Genomic DNA, 20303 nt, shown 5'->3' on the forward strand with positions numbered 1-20303 from the left:
TGGAGCAAAATTAAGAAACATCTGATTTTGATTGTAAAGGATAATAATATTTTTTTTGCATATCTTTCACAAAATTTTCAATCATAATAGTAATAATCAACGTTACAAAAGTTATTGTTTTAATATAATTTAGTCTAATTGCTTAATATATTTATTTTATTAACATAAGCAACATTTGAACCATCCAAACTAACATAATATTTTAAAAGGATGAAATATTCCTTAATAATTTTCTCCTTAACTTAAAATTAGTAAAATTGATCCGAACTTGAAAAATCTATTTAAACTTGATCTAACTCGATCGGACAAATGAAAGTCAATAACTTAACATGAAACAACTCGATTCTAAATTAATTTAAACTTAAATTAATACTAAGACAACAATTTAAAATTGACTCGACTAATGAAGACCCAATCCTTGCCACCTCTACCTTAGTTCAATGGTTAGTTTGATTAAATTAAATTAAAAAGGATAATGATTTAAGGGTAGGAAGTTGAAGGGCCTCATTATGGTTTATCTTTCCATTTTAATACCGCATTTGACATTTATTTCTTTACTTAAAGCAAAACTCATGAATTCCATTCATGGAGTTTACATTAGATTAGTTAGGAGTAATAGATTAGAACTGTTTCCCATACACGCTTTGATAATGACCTCGCCATGCATGGACAACACAAAACATGAATAAAATAGAACACATTGGTTTCTACAACTTTTGATGTTCTTATTATTCTTATAAATAAAATGCTCTGCAGAAAAGCATTCATTGGACAATTCAGTTCCCAAATTAAATTATTTAGGGAATAAGATAGCCAAGTTTCGATAACATTAACATCATCATTAATAAAGGAGGGAGGAGGGATTGGGCTATCAGGATAGGACAGAAAGTCATGGGTGAAAATGAATACAGCCTCCATTGAACCACAAAAGTTGCTGTCTTTGGACAAAATCCAAGAGCACATATAAAAAACAAGTGCCTTACGATCTTATTTTTACCTAATTATTATGGATTTTTTTACCAGAAAGTTGGACTAATTGCTATGAAAAATGGGTATGTCAGGAAACTAGAACCACCTAGCCAAGAGCTATAGAAGTAGGAAGTCTCCTTCTGTCCCCAAGTAGAAATTTGGAACCTCCTCTGCCTCATTCTCTTCCTCTCTGCCAGGCCTGCTTTCTCTTGTATCCTCCTTCCAAAGAAATGTTTAAGGAGTAATAAACCCAGAGTAGCTTCTAGGGTTGATCACATTGCCGTATCTATAGCTATAAAGTTTGAATATAAGTTTAATTTCCAAGAAGAAAAAGGTTTATGCCCTACTCTGTCTATCGACTTTCCATTTATTTATTTACTTATTTTTCTCTTGAATGGAAGGTAATAAATTGTCTATATTCAGATCACCAAGACAGGAATATACCATTATTTTACAAGATCTGTTGCTTCTTCAGAGGCTATCTTATGGCATTTTAGTTTCCACCCAAAAACCAATTAAACAGACATGAAGGAAAGGTAACTTTCACTAATATAAAAGAAGGTAATTGGATATGATATGCTTCTAAATTATACATCCATAAGGTTAATAGGGACAAAAGGATACTCAAAATAAGCTCTACGTTATTGATCCTAAAAGGTAATGAACTCTACATAATCTCCTAAACTATAACGTTAATAGTCTTTATCTGAGTTTGAGATGATCTGTCCGACTTATATTCTGTACAGAGGATTTACACATCCATGAGGTAAAATTTGGATGTCCTGCAGCCGGTCTACATGACAGCATCAAAAAACCATCTAGGCTAACCGTGGCACAATTCTTCCCAAGAGCAGCCTGGAAAATCATTCACTGGTCTAATTGCAGAATCTATGCGAACAAAGCAACACTCAGGCAGATATCCTCCTGCGCTTGTAGCACCTAATGGAATCACTACCACTGCATTTTCTTTTCTTATAATTGGTATCTACAACTGAGCACTCTGGATTGGCTTCAGTATCACATGGTTCATGGTCAATTTGAGTTGGTTGGTTTACCTTTAAATAAGAAGAGATCAAGTATCTTGTCAGAAAAGAAAGAGAAATGAGGATCAAAAGGAGATATAAAATGAAAGAATAGGTTAATGATGGAAAAAAATGAAACGCTTCAGAGTCAATAGAAGCACCATTACCACAATATGAACACAGTCTCCTTTATTACCACTCCCCCCACCTGCTTCAATCCTGCCGAAAACTTAAATCTGTTAGCGACTAATTGAGCACCATTGAAGACGGTAAGTTTGAAAAAGGAATAGAAAACCATGCAAATTCAAGAACAAAAAGAGGTTGCTCATGTGATATATAGTGGACTCAAGTAATGTTTAAACCAATATGATTCTAAAGGAGGATGGGAGGATTTTACCGGACTAATTTTCCTTCAACTTTAAAGACACATCAAACGTGGCACTGAGCAGAAACAATTAGATTGATAAATAGCTGGTATAATATTCAGTACAGCCTCATTTCAGATGAGTAAGGATTATATTCAGCTTGCCTAGAAATATGATGGAGCATGATTGATTTGGTGCCAGAATGAATGCAGATTGCAGATTTTCAAGTCATTCAAATTACAAACTGCTCTAATTCAAGCACACTGTTCTATCCTAAAGTGATAAAGTCCACTTCATCCTCAAGTTTGGTACTAGCCAAAAGAAAACTACGTAAAAGTATACAACCTTCCTTTCATTAATGTTAGTGGCTACAGCTCTTCATCATAGTTTCTTTCACAAGCTTAAGCAATAGTAACAATGCTGTTCAATTTTCCCTTCCCTAGATTGAATGGCATTAAAGGCCAAGAGCTATAATTGGTAACATGCCTTATTTTTCTCTGTCCCCTAATATTGATAAGGAATGGTTTACACACAATTAGGCCCCATTTGGAGCTGAGCTGAGGTGCAGCTGCGCACCTTTTTCAATCTCACCACAATAAATCTAAACTCTAATCTCATCATTACAGTTATCAATTTCACCGCTATCACTGTTTTCAATCTCACCGGAGCCAATCAAGCCCTTACTGTGGTTAAGATAATAGATATATAAATTAGATTCTTCTTTTCCAATAAAATTCAATGGGGATGAAAAAGAGGGGGAGAGACAAAAGTAGGCATGGGAGAAAGAAAAAAGGCAGTTCTAACAAACAATTTCTCAAAGATGAAGGGGAAGAAACAGGAGAATATCTGACTCATTTAAAATATTTTCCAAAAGAGAGATACACCAACTTAGCTCATGGCTTTATACATTAGCATAGATAGTGAGGTTACACATCTATGCATCTGTGTGTTTGAGTGAAGAGACAAAGGCATCTTCTTTCATACTTTGATCATTTCCAAAAGGATGGTAAGTGATATGCTTGAAATAATTCAGGGTTCAAAGAACACCAACCCATCGCTATTACTATCAAACACCATATCCAACTGAAGCATGCCAATCCAGTTGAATTATAGGTTTTCCTTACCTTACTATCAAGGTATTCTGTGCCAGTTAGTGCTTCACCAGTCTTCCTTTGCTTTAGTAGTACATTTACATACGCAGACATGGGGCATTCTAAGGTCACCAATTTTCATATTTTTATCGAATTTACAATATCATTTATATACCATGGACATTTGCTTGATGAGAATTGTCATTTTATGATCTCTTCTTCTCCAAACACATTCTCTTTACCAAGCAACTCAAATACTCAAAGTCAAGATGATTATCTAACAATATTTTCCTCCCATATAATCATGATTACCTGAATTTAATGACTGTCAGATATCCAAATGGATGATATTTACATAGGAGAGCTTTCATCTTTACAACCTGGTTAGAAGTCTAAGCCAGTAGTTATCATGAGTGTGACCATCCTAACAGGAAGAGTGAAGCTTGAGTGTTTTTTATTTTTTTCCAATTTCCCTTTTTTTATTTTTTTGCTAAATAGATTAAAAAAGAGGTGAGACATACTCCACTAGTCCTTGATCAATAAATCCATTGTCCTCGATTTGTCCTGCTTGAAATACTTCAGAGACTGCACTGGATCCATCGAGGTCGACATTATCACTGCTTTCAATAGCATCATTGTAAAGTTTGAACTGCGATCCTGCAAAACATGAATGAAACATGAATGTGATTCAGTGCAGTAATTAATACTTGAAGAAGGTGGCCAGGGAATAGGAAGTACCAATTGATAAGTTTGATTCCACTAAAGGTCTCTTAAGTAAAAGCTTCTGGCACATGATGGCACCCTGGAAATCTAAAAATGTATAATCTACATATGTTAATCTCTCAGAAGGCATCATCTTTGAAAATCCAAATGAAGTAGTCCACGTGTGTAGCACATTAGGAACAGCAGGTAATATCAGCCTCTGTACTCCTAATTCCATGAGTTTCTGAAGAAATCATGCAAGAAACACTAGTAAGAAATTTGTCAGATGCCACATATATTAGCGAATAAATGTGGGATTATATTGAACCCCAAAAATGTCGTGCAATGTGGTTCGCCCCCGCCCCCCTCTTTTTTATTCTCCTTGATTTTTTTTTTCTTTTTGAAATATTATCTCCAAAGAATATACATGGAATTAATCTACAGCCATTATATTCCTTCAAAACATGTAGCAGCATTAATTATAAAGTATCAATTCAATATTAGTACCTAATTATCAAAACAGACACTGAATTGAAATGTTTTACATATTTTGATGCTATATAAAATGTGAAAGACCATATAATCAACATGTAAAATTTTTTAATTTTGTAATCATATGCTTCATAAAATTTATAAATGCTGCCCTTTATAAATTAATCTTAGTGCTAAATTATTTTGAATTTTTAATATATTTATCAGGTCATAATGAAACCACAAGTCATATATCCATTTGAACCTGATTAAATCTCTAGACCTTAACCCTCAATTTTACAACTTGAAAACTGTCTTAGTTTCTAAAACATTGTTTGGAATCCTCATCGATGTGAAATTCACCAATAGTAAACATAAAGCACTACCAATAAAAGACCCTAGAAACATGATAAAAATTACCTTTTCAAGCTCGTTCATCAAAATTCGACACATTCCAAGTCGCCGATATTGAAACCTGGTACCAATTAAAGGTATTTCGGCCACCTTTTCTCCATGGACCCTTGAATAGACAAGTAGCAATTAAAACTACTATTATCAAAAAAAGCATGCGCACAAGACAGCCTAACTAAGAACTGTAGTCCTATACATCTTACTATCATTAATTAGAGAAGCTTACCTAACATTAGCAACGGTAATAAGTTCATCATGTCTTTCCAAAAGTATTGTGTAGAACCCTTGGAAGTTTAGGCGGTTAAGTTCTGAGCTGCAAAAGTCAAAATCACAAGGATCAAGCTTGAAGCTATTTCCTTATATTAAACACCCAAAACACGAATAAATCATCACTAATTATACCGAAGCAGCAACAATAGATTATGAAACTCAAGTATCAGCAGCAGAATAAGGCCCGATGGCCTAAATGCATAGACCTTGATAGGCTACCATATTAAATATAAGGAGGAGAAATCCAGGTCATTTGATACTAATTTAAAAATGTAGCCAATTTAAGCAATCAACTCCAAACAGGTTAAGGCAGATGGTCAGTCCAAGACAAAGTTTGGCCAGATTATTGAAGATAAATCACACAAAGTAGAGAAATCTGCTCTCTGTGATGCAGGCTTTGACAGCATGCATTGCCTACAGTTCTGCTGCCAGGAGTTTTTAAATCTACACTACTCCCCACATAAAGTGACAAGAATATATGAATTACAATGCTGCAACATGAACTAACAAGCATGCCAAAGATATAAAATTCAAACCAGTCCTCAAATCAAGAGGCAACATCAGAAAGAAAATCCGAGTAACATTGTTTAGGAACTGCAATAGTGGCATTCACCAAAACATTTAATATGGTTTCCATTTGTTCCTCAAATCATTTTAATAGCAAAAACCATGATAGTTGCAAATGAATCCAGACTTTGCAGCTACATTTTTCAGAATAGTAACAAGCACAACACCCAGTATATATTAAAGTTATCAAGATGACATCAGAAAACAAGAATTACCCACCTTCTACTGAATATAATATCTGCTACAAGATCTCTGCCGGTGTGAGGTTCTTTCACAGGCTCAAAACACTCATGCATCACATCAAGCGCAATGCTAAGCTTGCTGTAATTCTCAATTATGGCTTCGTTATCTGAAGCATCAAGATCATGAGTATCCGACAGCATGGTTTTAATTAGTGTCCAAGTTAGATTGTCCCTTCCAACAGGAATTGGTCTCCCTAAAAGCTCATGAAGGCCCACAAATATCTGCAGCAAAGCCACCACTATAAGCAACATTTCAAGATGTACCATCAACAGTGTGATATTACATTGCTCATGCACTAGAAACTTTTAAGGTAGGCTGCTGCCTTAAGAAATGAGTATGACATAACATTTATGATGTAAATCCTACAAATTTTTATCAATGACTAGCACAATGAAGGCAAAAGTTGACTGTTAATCTCAACCACATGAAATTCAACTGGATATAAATAATTTCTGCAAAAAGATTCTCTAAATTGCAGAAACATCTCCCCACGAACAATCATGCTCATCACTTGATCAAATCGTAAGAACTTTTGCTGTAAAAGCCAGTTCTCTGCCACTGCTTACTAGGCTTGCACTACTTGAATTCTAAATTTGACATATAAGAACTAAAAGTGGTCAAAAGAGAGAAATGAAAATTTTACTAGCTTCTCATTGTGAAGCACTAAAGTATTTAAGAGAGGAGTGAATAGAGAAACAATTTATGCCCAAAGAAAAAGGGCAGAAAAAAGTCAGCTACTAGTCAATGCACAGTTCAATTCACAAAAATAAGCTGATTGGATGTACCTTTTCACAGTTTTTGCTGCAAAACCAATTTTCTTTTGCACATATTTTCAACTTATTCACCCCTCTACTGCATATGCACACAACGTGATCTGCACCAAATGCATGAAAACTGCATAAGAAACTATCCAAATGTGCTTTTAACCAGTCAGCAAGTGGAGAAAAGCAACCTACATTTATGCTCACACTGAGCACAAGTGAGAATTCTGTCATCCACAAAATCTGCATCATCTTCTTTAGGCTTGCTTTGACCACAAATTCCACAACAACATGATGGACAGAACCAGTCACCATCCGGAACACTCTATGACAGAAAATTCCAACAGAAGAAATCAAAGATTTGTAGGTTCTAAAAAAGGGAATAGAAGTAAATCTCGATAGGAATGAACTGACAATGAAACAAAAGAGATACCTCTAAACCAAGGCAACATTTGTGGAATGAGGATGGACATTGATCACATAAAATTAGTTCGCCCCCATAATGACAAACAGAACAAATGCAGTCGTTTCTGTCTTGTCGCCAACTGCCCTTCAACCGGCGATTCTGCTTTTTTTCAAACTTCATCTTATTATTATGTATCATTTGCAGCTGGCAATCTAACAGAGACCTACCATCTTCCAAGAAGATGTTGGCAGCTGGTCTGTGGCTACTGCTACCAGCATGTGCTACAAAGCCACCAAGGGTGTACACCTTGTCACAACAACTGCACTTAATTCCATCACGAGTTATTCGCCCTTCAACTTTCAACCTCTGCTCCTTCCTCCAGTAAAGCACTTTTGACCTTGGCAAAACAACATTGTTATCTATCAACCAAGACAGCACAGTTCGTGGATTCTGGTGCAATGGACTAGGGGTTACTACCTGCTGCACTCTTTTGGTTGATCGTAGCACACGGTTATGTTGACTACCTTTGAGATTCTCTCTTAATTTCATCAATGCCAGAGGTGTCTTTCCACCTTTCAATCTTGAGATGCTAGTGTTTTCAACAGGTGAGTTGGCTGGCCTTTTATCTAAGCAGGACACAGGATACAGTGAACTATCCTTTCTCTTCCTTTTGGGTTTTCGAGTTCTTTGGCCTCCTCTACTTAGCCCAACAAGATTTCTCTTCTCCAATTTCAAGTAAGACTCTCTGGACAAATTTTCCGATTCAGCATTTGATCGCATCAAGCTTCTCTGGATACCTATATAAGAAAGTGCAGAAGAAAGCTTCTCACTTGCTAGCTGACTATCAGCCTCCTCAATGACATTAATTTTCTCCAGAGGTCTAGAAGGAGAAGCATCAGTTTGAGACACTCCACCTTCTTCTATACACATTTTGCAGGCTGCTCGAAGTGAAAAGTATATCCTTCCACTTGGTGACGTGTAGCACAAATAGCGCCTTCCATTGCTGCTTGCATGGTGAAATGCCCAACCCAGCCATGAGAGATGCCTTTTTGCCTTTAGTGTCATATCACTTCTCTTGGAATGGCACTTGTGAGTCTCATCCAGTCCAGCCTTAGACCAGTCCAAAACAGCTTGAGGACAATATTCTGGTTCAACAACATGTACATCTTTCGTGGTTGGTTCACCAACAGATAAATCTTTGGTGTTTGAACAAATAAGTTCCCCGGATTGTTTCATCAAATCTAAACAGAGCTTATAAAGAGAGTAATAACAATCCCCAGTAGGTGAGATGTATCTCACTCTGACTATATGTTTGTCTTGCTTAGACTCAATTTTCCATCCCTGATATAGAAGATGCTTCCTAACATCAGTTCTCAGAGCATTCGCATGTTTCTTACCAGAAAGAGCATATTTGGTAATGGCATCAGGGCATGACTCAGCTTTAGGAACAAGGTCTACGCCAGCAGTCATCCATGTCGCAGTTTCATCGAGTCTTGAACTTCTGGCCCTCCTTTTGGCCATATCTAAATTGGTTCCAGAAAACCCTTCATTGCTAGTAACAGAACTGATGCAGGAAGTGCCATCTGCAACAGAGGGTGAGACCAACAGAGCCTCAGGTAAAACACAGACTGCTGTGTCAAGACAGAATCCATTTGATCCAGTCAAAATATTGGTATCATCCTTTGAGGTACACATCAACTGACCTATATCAGATTTCTCTTGAATTGATTCAACAGTAGCTGGGTTTAGACTCATCATAGTATTGCCAATTGGATTCTCAACAGGTACAAGAGCAAAAGTGTAAGCTAAATCTGCATCAGAACACATATTAACATCTGCTGCTGGTATAACAGGCTCCAGTTGTGACTTGGAGTCTGGCTGGGAGGACCCAGAAAGGCCTGATACCCTGATAAAATGATTCACTGTGATTTCATGGTTATCTTTTATAACCTCCAGCACCAATTCTTTCCACAAAGCTTCACAAGAAGATGTCCACTCTCTAAGATTTTGAAAACCCTCTTTCTCCCGTAAATCATACCAAATTTGCTTCAGAGAAACTGAAATGTACCACTCTTGCTCATATTGTTCAATCAGCTCAAGAAACAACCAAGTCCCACGTCGGTGCCACTCCTCCTCCAAGTCATCCCAATCTTGAGTAATCCGTAAGTTTCCAATTTCAGCAATCATTTCATCACCCAAATCAGGGAAGAAAACTCTCCTCTTCTCCAAACCATCTTCATAGTCAAAAATCACACCTTCCCACCAAGAGTCCATAAAATATACATCCACACAGAGTCCATAGTAAAGACTCCATTTGCTAATCTCTATTTTCAGAGGCAATGGCCTAATAGACCCACGATAGTTACATTGATTTCCACAGGGACAACCAATGCCACCTACTACAGGTGAAGGAACACCCACAATGTCAACAAAATTATCTGAACTATCGTCAACGAGAATATGATCATACTTGACGTGACACCCTTGCTTATCCCATGAAATAACAGTTCCTTGATGCCATGAACCCTGAAACCCCTCTTCCACACTCCTCACCTACAAAATTCCAACATTTTTATGCACAGAACCAAAACTTCAAATGCATCAGATATTCATACTTTAAACAGTAAGTGATCAACCAAGGACTCTCAAAATTTTGAAAAAAAACTTCTAAGTTAACATTGCATGGCTACCAAGCAGACCCAAAACCAGGTGTATAAGAATGTTAATAATGAGATAAAGAATTAAACAACACAACGTAGCTCTAATCACACTGATTAACAGCATTGGAAACTTTCGGCTATAAACGAAACCAAATTAGAAGTTATAACCCAGTTTCAAAAAAAAAAAAAAAGGTTCCCACATTAAGAAAACTCAATGAGACACCACAGAAATCACAACCCAGGATTTGAAACCCCCTCTAAAAAAAGAAAAGAAACCCACCAAGAAGAAGCATATAATTGAAGGAAAATCATTCAAAACCAGAATGGGCATTAACCACATTACCTCAACTTTGTCATTAACATCAAGAATCTTATTTTCACAGATTCTCCGACGTTTCTTTTTCCTCAAAACAGAGCCTTTCTCTTCTAAAACACCAACCACCGCCATTGGAGAACTCCCTCCCCAAAAAGAGAAAACTTGATAGTTGATACCCTTCTAACTGAAGTACGTATTAACCAATGCCAAGAGAGTTATAGAGAAAGAGAGAGAAAAACAATAAAGGGTAAAAGAAGGATAACGAAAATCGCATTTAAAATAACAGCTTTCTTCTCTCTCACATTTAGTTTCCCTTTCTCCACCCGATTCTTTCTCACCAAGAAACAGCCTTATATACTCTACTGTCCTCTACATGTATCATAAGAAAACCAAACCTTCTTGTGCATGCACTATCATCCGTCCATCAACTCAGGACCCATCCGCAACGGCTGTGATTTGTTTTTCTCCTGTTTCACGTTTGTGCAGCAACGAAGATGTCGTCCGTCGTCCGTCGTGTCATCAATATATTAAATTAATTTTTAATATTAATTTTGAAAAATTCGTTTTGATCCTCTACGTTCGTGTGTTAAAAAAGGGTGGGGCCTTTTAAAAGCCTTGTGATTATCGTATGGATTGATTTCCCGTCTGATGGCAAATGGGAATGTGAAAAGAGATCTTTAAGTATAATTATCAAATATCTTTACTTAATGTTAATAGTTGACTCCACCTAATTGATTTAAGGCAATGGGTAATCTCCAATACATATATATATATATTTTTAAACCACAAATTTAATTACCTAAATAATTAATGTGATGATTTTATAATATTAAATCTTTTAGGCACCTTTTGTCTTTGATATACATATATTACATTTGGTTTTTCAGAGTTTCCATTGCTTTTTCCAATGGCAAAGAAAGGTTGTTTATCGTGTGATTATATTCTTTTTAGAGTCTATTTGTTTGTTCATGTAGCATGCATAGCTTACCATGCAAACACAAGAGGAATTGTGTGACTACGAAAAAAGCATATTCCGAATTAAAATGGATAGAGTACTGCTGGTGATCATCTTTCTTTCAATTCTTGTGTGAGTCTAGAAGTTGAATGTTTTTCTATTTATTCATCCAAATTTTGAGGGAAACATTGATAAGAAGAATCCAAATTCATTCATGGTGGTTATTTTATGTATTACCCACATGAATTTTGACTGAATTTTGTCATTCTTCAGTTGCTATACATACATATCCCTTTAAATTTTCAAGTAAGTTATAGTAAGCAATATATTGGAGGTAGTTCCCGAATTCTAGAGGGATTGTTTTACTCTTTCCATGTTGACATAGATATCATTTAGGTAAAGCTTTTTTTTAAAAAAATAATTTAAATAAAATCAGATAGTTTTGTTTTACTATAATTTGATTAAACATATTTATAACTGACACTCACAAAAAATAATTAATGTTTTTGAAATGTCAATCTTTCAATTCTGCAATTGTAAAAAATAAATAAACGAAAATGAATTAGAAAGTTTGACTAAATCATTATTTGATTATTTATTATTATTATTATTTATAAAATCGACTTAACAAAAACATCTGGGTAAAAAAAATTGTCTGATTATCATTGTTTGTTTCAGCCATCATCACAAAATGAAATCATTAAGCCAATAAAAGCTTAATTATAATTCTATTTACTAAACTTGAAACCTTCAAAACCAACTATGAATCCAAAGACTCAATATCTTTCTGTCCTTGTGCTCGAAATTCATTTTTTAAAATCTCAATCTTTCAATTACGCGATTGTAATAAATAAATAAACAGAAATGAATTAGAAAATTTGATTAAATCATTATTTAATTATTTATTATTCTTATTTATAACAGTTACTTAGCAACAAAAACATCTGGTAAAAGAAGAAGAAAGATGTCTGATTATTGATATTTGTTTCAGCCATCATCATAAAATGAGATCATTAAGCCAAGGCTTAATTAGAATCCTATTTACTACGCTTGAAACCTTCAAGCCAACTACGAATCCCAGGACTCAATATCTTTCAATCTTTATGCTCGAAATTCATTAATTGTAACTGAAAAGCTTATACGTAGAGCTTCAACCATCATCACAAACTGAAATCATTAAGCCAATAGAGACTTAATTATAATCCTATTTACTAAGCTTGAAACCTTCAAGGCCAACTATGAATCCCAAGGATTCAATATCCTTTTGTCCTTGTGCTCGAAATTCATTGTAAGTGAAAGGCTTGTACTTAGAGCTTCGGATAACACAGTCAAAATCTGGAAACACAAAGTAATTTACCGAGATTCGATCTTCTTGCTTGTACACCCTCACTCTATGCTTCGCACTGACGTACCTGTCATCGCTTATAGCCTAAACCAAATCAACAAGTTAGTAAAAAGTAACATAAACCATGTAAAAAAGTAACTGTATTCGCACTTAGTCATAACTTGTCGGTTTTAACTATTATGTTTTGATTAAAGGTTAGAAAATGATATTAGAAAAGTGCATGAGAGCTTAAACAGACCTTCATCATTTCACCAAGATTGATGAGCAAGGTGTTGGCAACGGGTTTCACAGGAAACCATTTGTTGTCCTCGTAAACTTCCAATCCTCCAATTTGATCTTGGCTCAAAATTGAAAAAAGAGAGCCGTCTCTATGCGGTCCTGCACCCCAAGCTTGCTTACCTTCAGAAATTTGAGGGTATCGGTGAGCACGAATAAATGCAGTTGATTCTTCTAAATATGATTCGGATTGCCTTGGATCTAGATTGAGGTTTTTCGCCATAACTTGGAAGATAGTTCTAGCAATTCTAGCGAGATGTTTTCCATATTCTTCCACTTGATGTCTAGTGAAACCACAAAGAATAGAGATCCTGTTAAATTTAGAATGAAAACCAAAGAAATACAAGAATCCAGACACACACATATGTTGAAGACAAGTTTAGCATAGTGATCAAGCAGGCAAGTTAATCTTACTTCATGTTTTTAATGTCAATTTATGTGAATATAATAGATTATTCTCAAAATATTTAAAATAGTTATTAAAAAGGGATCTAGAAGAAGGAACGTAAGACGCACATTTATAACTGCTGTACCTGAAAGAGTCAAGCAAGGAATCTTGAGTTTGGAACTGTGAGAGTTGAGTGACAGGAAAATTGATGACTTCCGCCCAACAATTGAACATATCCTGCGAACTTCTCACGGCAGCCCCTGATGAGCTAAGGAATACAGTTCCCCAAACGTAAGATAGAGGACTGCTTATAACGGCCTGTTTATGCTCAAATGGGAGGGAGAAAAGCTTTCTGGCTTGGTCCTGGATTTGGCTTAGAAGTGTTGAAGGCACCCCATGGTTAACCAAACGAAAGAGACCCCAATTTTTACAGGCCCCATCAAGCTTCTCCAGGCATTGAAGGTCTATGACAGGGATAGGATCCAAATCTTCGATATGTTCGATGCGTTCATCAGGGTCAATGTTCTGGGTTAGATTGCTATGTGGCCTGAAGAGAGGAGGGTATGATTTAATGTTCATTTCAAAAACATAAATGTTTTTTGTTCTTTACTTTGTATCTTTGCAGCTATATATGATTATGGTTAGGTGTCGAAAAAGCTGCTTTTAGAGTAGTACATTATCGTCTATGGCAAGCACTAGTATGTTATGCTACATACAAATGAAACATAATACATAACTTTGGAACATTACTAGATATTCAGAGCAATTATAGTAACGGTTTTTTTTTAGAATATAGTATTATTTTGTCCGAATTCGGATTGTTTAGTTATTAAAACAGGACCTGAAATGATGTATAATAATTTTATGAATTTTTATTTATTATAAATAATATAATAAATTATCAAAAAATTAAATATCTAGAAAACTCATCCTATACTAGAACAAACCCCTTGAATATACCATAAATAGAGCTGCTCCACAACAAAAGCATCAAAACTAATGTTAAACAAACAAAAAGAAAGAAAGAAAGAAAAAAAACTGATTAACTGGTTCAGTCATCAGATTAGCTAACATGATTAACCCAACATATGCTTAAATATCCCTATTAAGCTTAAAATCTTCAAGGCCAACCTTATATCCCAGTGTCTCAATATCCGTCTGTCCTTGTGCATGAAAATCTTTGTAAGTAAAAGGCTTATAATTAGAGCTTTGTATAGTACAGTCAAGTTCCGGAAACACAAAATAGTTTATTGAGATTCGATCCACCTGCTTGTTCACTCTTACCCTGTGCTTCACACTCACGTATTTATCATTGCTTATAGCCTGATCAAAACAAAATATTGTCAGCAAATTAAGCTATAAACATAACGACGTAACAATTTAATCATAAATTAGTGTATGATCATAAATTAAGAACTTGTTATTTGGTAGAACACCCAGTTTGAACTTCTTGTTCCAAGAAGAGTCAAGAGCTTATTTACCACTAGTCTGCACTGAATCAAAGTATTACAATGAAGTAGCCGGATGCAAGTACTCAAAGGGGAAAAAGAGATTGTTAGGGTTTAGATGTACCTGCATCATATCTCCAAGATTGATAATCAGGCTGTTGGCAATGGGTTTAATAGGGAACCATCTGTTTTCTCTGAAAGCCTCTAGTCCTCCAAGTTGATCTTGGTTCAATATTGAAAGAATTGAGCTGTCTGTATGGACCCCGACTCCCCAGGCTTGGCTGCCTTCAGAAATTCTTGGGTACCGATGAACGCGAATAAATCCAGTTGCTTCTGATATATAAGATTTTGATAGTCTCGGATCAAGATTGAGGCTTTTGGCCATACCTTCGAATAAAGTTCTAGCAAGTCTAGCCTGGTGCCTTCCATATTCATCCAATAAATATCTAGTGCAACAATAAAGATTTGTGGCTTAATATCTAAATAAATCTTTAAATTATATCAAGAAAGTCAATTTAGCATATATCATTTTTTTACAATAAATCCCTTAATTTTTATTTTGAATAAAATAAACTCTTCTCATTAATTGTTGATTAACTTTTGTTAGTCAACGGTACCGTCATGTTAATGTGTCATCTTGATAAATTCAATGTCACGTGATAGATGATGTAGCATCAAAAATTACTGACTTGAAATTAGGTTTTTTCCTTTTCAAATGTCCAAAAACTATTGATTGGAGATTTGAAATAAAAAATTAAAAAAAAACTAATTGTTTCAATTCTTTAACTAATTACCATCCATCATTCGTAATAAAAAAAAATCTAATCCAATTTTTTTAGTTTGATTGAAACCATTGTTGCTCAATTGAAAGTTGGTGTAGAGAAATTCGAGAATACTCAAAAACAATTTTGAGAAAAGAAAGAGTAAAGGTAAGACACACAACGTTTATTATATTGAAACTAATAAAGACACGTAATGTTGATTTACAATAAAATAAAATTAAATCCTTCTTTTCTCTTTCTTAAAATCTGTAAGGAAAATCTAATATTCTTTTCTTCCCAAGAATCTATAAAGAAAATTTAATAGTGTCGAATTTTATTTATTAACAATAATAGATTCTCTCCTTACATCTGATTTAAAAAATTCAAGACTACTCAAAGAACTATTTTTAGAAGAGGAATAGAAATTGCATACAGAGAGAGAAGAAAGTAAAGGCTTGATGATTTCAATATAATAAAAGTTAGGGAATATTGAAGAAAGAAAAGGTTTTTTTTTTTTGTTAGAAAGGATGATTTCAATTAAGAACATGGTAATTAGTTAAGAAACTATGACAATTAGTTTAAAACAAATAGGTTATTTTTTAATTTTTTATTTTAAATCGTAATTAATAATTTCTGAATATTTAGATGGATAAAAAAGGAAAAAAAACTCAATTCCTAATCAATAATTTTTTATGCAACGTCATCTATCATATGACATTAACGTCATCAAGATAACACATCAACATGCTATATGAAAAATAATGTGCCAAAAAAATTATTAATTGTAATGTTGAATAATGGAAGTTAATTAACAATTAGTGTGAGGGTCTTATTTGATCCAAAGTAAAAACTTAAACACTTAATTAAACATAATAAAAAAATAAAAATTAAATTAACTTTCTTAATATAATTAAAGGATTTATTTCCATATTTAATCAAGATTTAAATTATTCAAGGAATTAGAGAAAAATGCATCCCTCATAGGGTGCCTTGGATTCATTAAAGAACAGATAAAAATAATTGTCAGTATCTAGATTTCGAATGCAAAAGTAAAAAACCTTACATTTTGCTTTAATTTATTATAAGAAAGAACTTATTAGCCTGAACCTAGTTCTTCAAGTTAAATTCATTCTTTTTTTCTTTGTCACGTGACTCACCTAAGCTAAGCTAAGTTTTGCTTAATTAGTGACTAATCAGGTTGATGCTTGATCCAAAGAGCCGTCCATGTGAAATTAACATGCGCAACCTAGCTAGCGAGTTGCCAACCTTTCATCGTCAACAGTACGGTTGATGTGGAAAATCCAAAGAAAGCTATGCTTGAAATGATACAGTCAACTACAATAATTGGCCTAGCTTTCCAGTACAGATGCACCATTATTTTCTTGCAACAGTGAATTAGTATAGTTAAAAACTGTTTACCCCAAATTTACCATGTCTATTAAGATTAGTTTGTTTTGACGTAAAATATATTTTAAAATATATTTTCAGAATTTATACTTATTTAAAAAATAAAAAAATTATTTCAAATATAAAATATTTTACAAATTAATAGAAAAAATATTTATTGATCACCTACAATGTCTTATACTCTTGTGAGGGTAAGACATTTTAAGAAGAACTAAAAAAACACTCTTATACTAAACGTAGTAATATAAGTTTAATGGATATTAATATTTAACTTAAAATATTAAAAATATTAATATTTAATTAAAAATTTTTAACTTAAAATATTAATATTTAAATTATTCAATACTATAAAAATATTAAAAAATATTTTTTAATGAAATCATTCAATGCAATTAAAATTTTTATTTATAAACTCAATAAATCTTACAAATAGTTATAATAAAAAATATGTCAATTATGTTACTTAATGAATACACATTTATAAATATAAATTTTGAATGTTTTACACAATTGATAAATATTAATATTTTTATAATTATAGTAAAAAAATGGGATGAAATTTTTTTTGGAAAATTAAAATTTACTTTCAATATAGATATGTGCTTAAATGTTCTGAAAAATATTATCATTTATTTTATCAATTTTTATTTACATTTTTAATTTTGTATATGTTATATATATATATATATATATATATATATATATATATTTGGAGTGATGTATATGTTATATTTTAATTAGCAAGCAAACCCTTAAAACTAATTTATGTATGTGACAAGAAGGATCTTAGCTATCTAATCAGTCAGTATACCCTACTGAAATCGGTGGAAAGGATAAGAAGCAGATAAAGGTTTTTTACCTGAAAGAGTCAAGTAATGAATCTTCAACTTGGAACTGTGGGAGTTGACTGAGAGGGAAATTAATGACTTCTACCCAACTGATACTCTTGGAACTCCTCAGGATCCCCCCAGATGTTGTACGAGCCGTGGTGCCCCAGAAATAAGACAGGGGACTCCTTAGAATGGCCTGTTTATACTCGAACGAAAGGGCGAAAAGCTCTCTGGCTTGGTCCTGGATTCGGAGCAGTAGCTCTGAAGGAATCCCATGGTTGACCAAACGAAATAGGCCCCAGTCTTTGCAGGCTTCTCCAAGCTTGTCCAAGTCAAGGTATTGAAGGTCTATGTGAGGGATTGGATCCAAACCTTCCACATCTTGGATGGATTCATCAAGGTCAACGTTCTGGTTTGGGTTGTTTCGTTGGCTAAACAGGGGAGGATAGGATCCCGTGTCCATTTCCTATTGGAGGAAGAGGAAAATTTATAAAAACTAGTTTCAGTCACTTGCATTTCAATTGACTAGTACAAGAGGTATTTATAGGGACAATAAATGACCTTCCCATCATCTAGTTGCATAAAACAACAATTAATAGACGTACGTGAATCACATTAATTTAAGATACATGCAATGAATTTAAACACGCAAAAAACTTCAGATTGCTAATTTCAACATTCACCCTCAATTTGAAAATTTCTTCATCACCCCAAGTTTTGTTCTTAATCTACAAAAATCTTTAAACTTGAGAGGGTTCCTACAAAATATCTACGACTTGATCATGAGTCTTCATTTACTTGAGCTCCATTTTCTTTCTAGCAATACATTCTCTAATGAAATGATATCTTGTGTCTATATGCTTGCTTCGATCATGAAATATTGAATTTTTAGCGAGTGCTTGTGCGGACTTGTTGTCAATGCAAAACTCCGTAGCTTCTTCTTCTTGTTAGAATTGTAGTTCTTTCAACAACCTTCTAAGCCAAATAGCATAAGTACAGGAAATTGCAGCAACTTATTCGGACTCACAAGTCAATAAATGGAAAGAAATCATACATCTGTTCTTCTTGTGCCTCTCAATTCCATGTAGTATCAAACTTAACATGTCGACTTACCACAACTATTAGCCTTTTGAATCCGAATCATAACCAATAAAGACATGCTTGATACTTGGATCATTAAGTTTGGATCTTTCATATTGGGGTACATGACCATATCCAATACTTCCAAAGACTTGCAAATGATTCTCCAAGCTTCTTGAGGAGTTTGATCTTTGACATTTGTTGTTGGAGATCGGTTGGACAAATAAACTGCACGAGCAATAGGTTCAGCCCAAAACTCCTCGAGCATATTTTTGGCTTTCAACGCGCATCTAGCCATGTTAAGAATAGTTCTATATATTCTTCTTGTACGCTACTCCATTTTGTTGTGGTAATCTAGAAAGTGTTAAAAGAAATGAAAAGTAGGAAATATTTATTTATTTATAACAAAAGAAGATGGATTAATTGGTCCACACTCATGTATCGGTAAAAACAAATAGAAGTGGCTTGGTTGCTCGTGACATGGATTCCTTTGGAAAACTTTTACTGGCGTGCTTACCAAGTAGGCATGCTCTACACAATTGATTGGGGTGATTGATTTGAGGGCCTCTTCTTTTCTCTCGTAGCTTTGAGTGCACCAAAGTTCAGCTGGACAAACCTCATATGCCAACATCATGCTTCAGTCTTACACACTAGCCTTCAAGCACTTTGGATCAATTATCTTGATATTCAACTTGAACATCCTATTGCTTGAGATAAAGATCATAGCGATCAAATTAGCATTTTGATCTCTAATTCGATTTTTCCATGATAAGTTCATATTTCTTTTCAAGAAGTCGTCTTAAAACATAAGATATTACTTTTCAATTTAGTAGCATAATAAACAATATCAATCATGAGCTTATGACTACCATTTTTTGAAAAAGTTAAATGGGACGGTTCTTGCTGTGGGTCTTGTTTGATACTTTGTTTTTGCTATTTCTGATAAAATTATCTTGATGCAACCATTGGCTATAACTAATTGTGCTGAGCTCTCATCCTTAGCAGATACCCATGTACACTAGTTTTGATGAGAGCAATTTGTAAACTTCTCATCTCCAAGAGCTGAACATTGTTTCCTAATTTCACTTTCATCTCAAATCAAAGAGTTAACACATGTCAGGCTGTTGTTCAAAATGCACATCTTATCATAAATCTTCCAATGCCTCCAACAGTGATTTCCCCAGGCCGGCTTATCAACAAATTGCTGAAAGACTTTTGTCGGGGAGTGATCGATGGGATCTATATTTTGAGTTCGATGACGAGCAGGTTGTCACTTTAAGTCAGTTTGTTTAATCATTCACAAAAAGCAACAAAAAATAAGAGACAAGATTCACATGGTTTATCAAATCAAAATCTAGTTCTGCACTTCCAAACTGATATCACTAACTCAAAACTATATATCCCCGAGTATAGTATAGTGATTTGATGTCATAAAAATGCAACCCTTTCGACATTTGTTGAACAAGTAGTAGGTGTAATTTCATCATTCAGGCCCCGCCAAGGGAAGTACCAATTGAGAGTGCGAAAAGAGGGTTGCTCTTTTAGCACCCAAAAGAGAA

General features: G+C 34.2%; 3 protein-coding genes across 3 annotated transcripts; all 3 read right to left on the reverse strand.

Annotated features, from left to right (window-relative positions):
* Positions 1522–10386, reverse strand: LOC18590471. The gene is made up of 11 exons (XM_007016010.2): positions 10282–10386; positions 7306–9831; positions 7068–7197; positions 6897–6985; positions 6088–6332; positions 5258–5344; positions 5041–5140; positions 4186–4393; positions 3969–4104; positions 2159–2210; positions 1522–2024 (listed from the first exon to the last, which is right to left on the reverse strand). The coding sequence occupies exons 1-11, from the start codon at positions 10384–10386 to the stop codon at positions 1878–1880; spliced, it is 3825 nt and encodes a 1274-aa protein (XP_007016072.2). The 3' UTR covers positions 1522–1877.
* LOC18590472 (gibberellin 2-beta-dioxygenase 7) lies at positions 12164–13831 on the reverse strand. The gene is made up of 3 exons (XM_007016011.2): positions 13364–13831; positions 12793–13114; positions 12164–12638 (listed from the first exon to the last, which is right to left on the reverse strand). Exons 1-3 carry the CDS (start codon positions 13795–13797, stop codon positions 12414–12416), a joined length of 981 nt encoding a protein of 326 aa, XP_007016073.2. The 5' UTR covers positions 13798–13831; the 3' UTR covers positions 12164–12413.
* Positions 14173–18127, reverse strand: LOC18590473 (gibberellin 2-beta-dioxygenase 8). Its single transcript, XM_018127108.1, has 3 exons — positions 17694–18127; positions 14791–15112; positions 14173–14541 (listed from the first exon to the last, which is right to left on the reverse strand). The coding sequence occupies exons 1-3, from the start codon at positions 18125–18127 to the stop codon at positions 14311–14313; spliced, it is 987 nt and encodes a 328-aa protein (XP_017982597.1). The 3' UTR covers positions 14173–14310.

Source organism: Theobroma cacao, chromosome 9 (assembly GCF_000208745.1).
Source record: "Theobroma cacao cultivar B97-61/B2 chromosome 9, Criollo_cocoa_genome_V2, whole genome shotgun sequence".
Taxonomy (NCBI): Eukaryota; Viridiplantae; Streptophyta; class Magnoliopsida; order Malvales; family Malvaceae; genus Theobroma; species Theobroma cacao.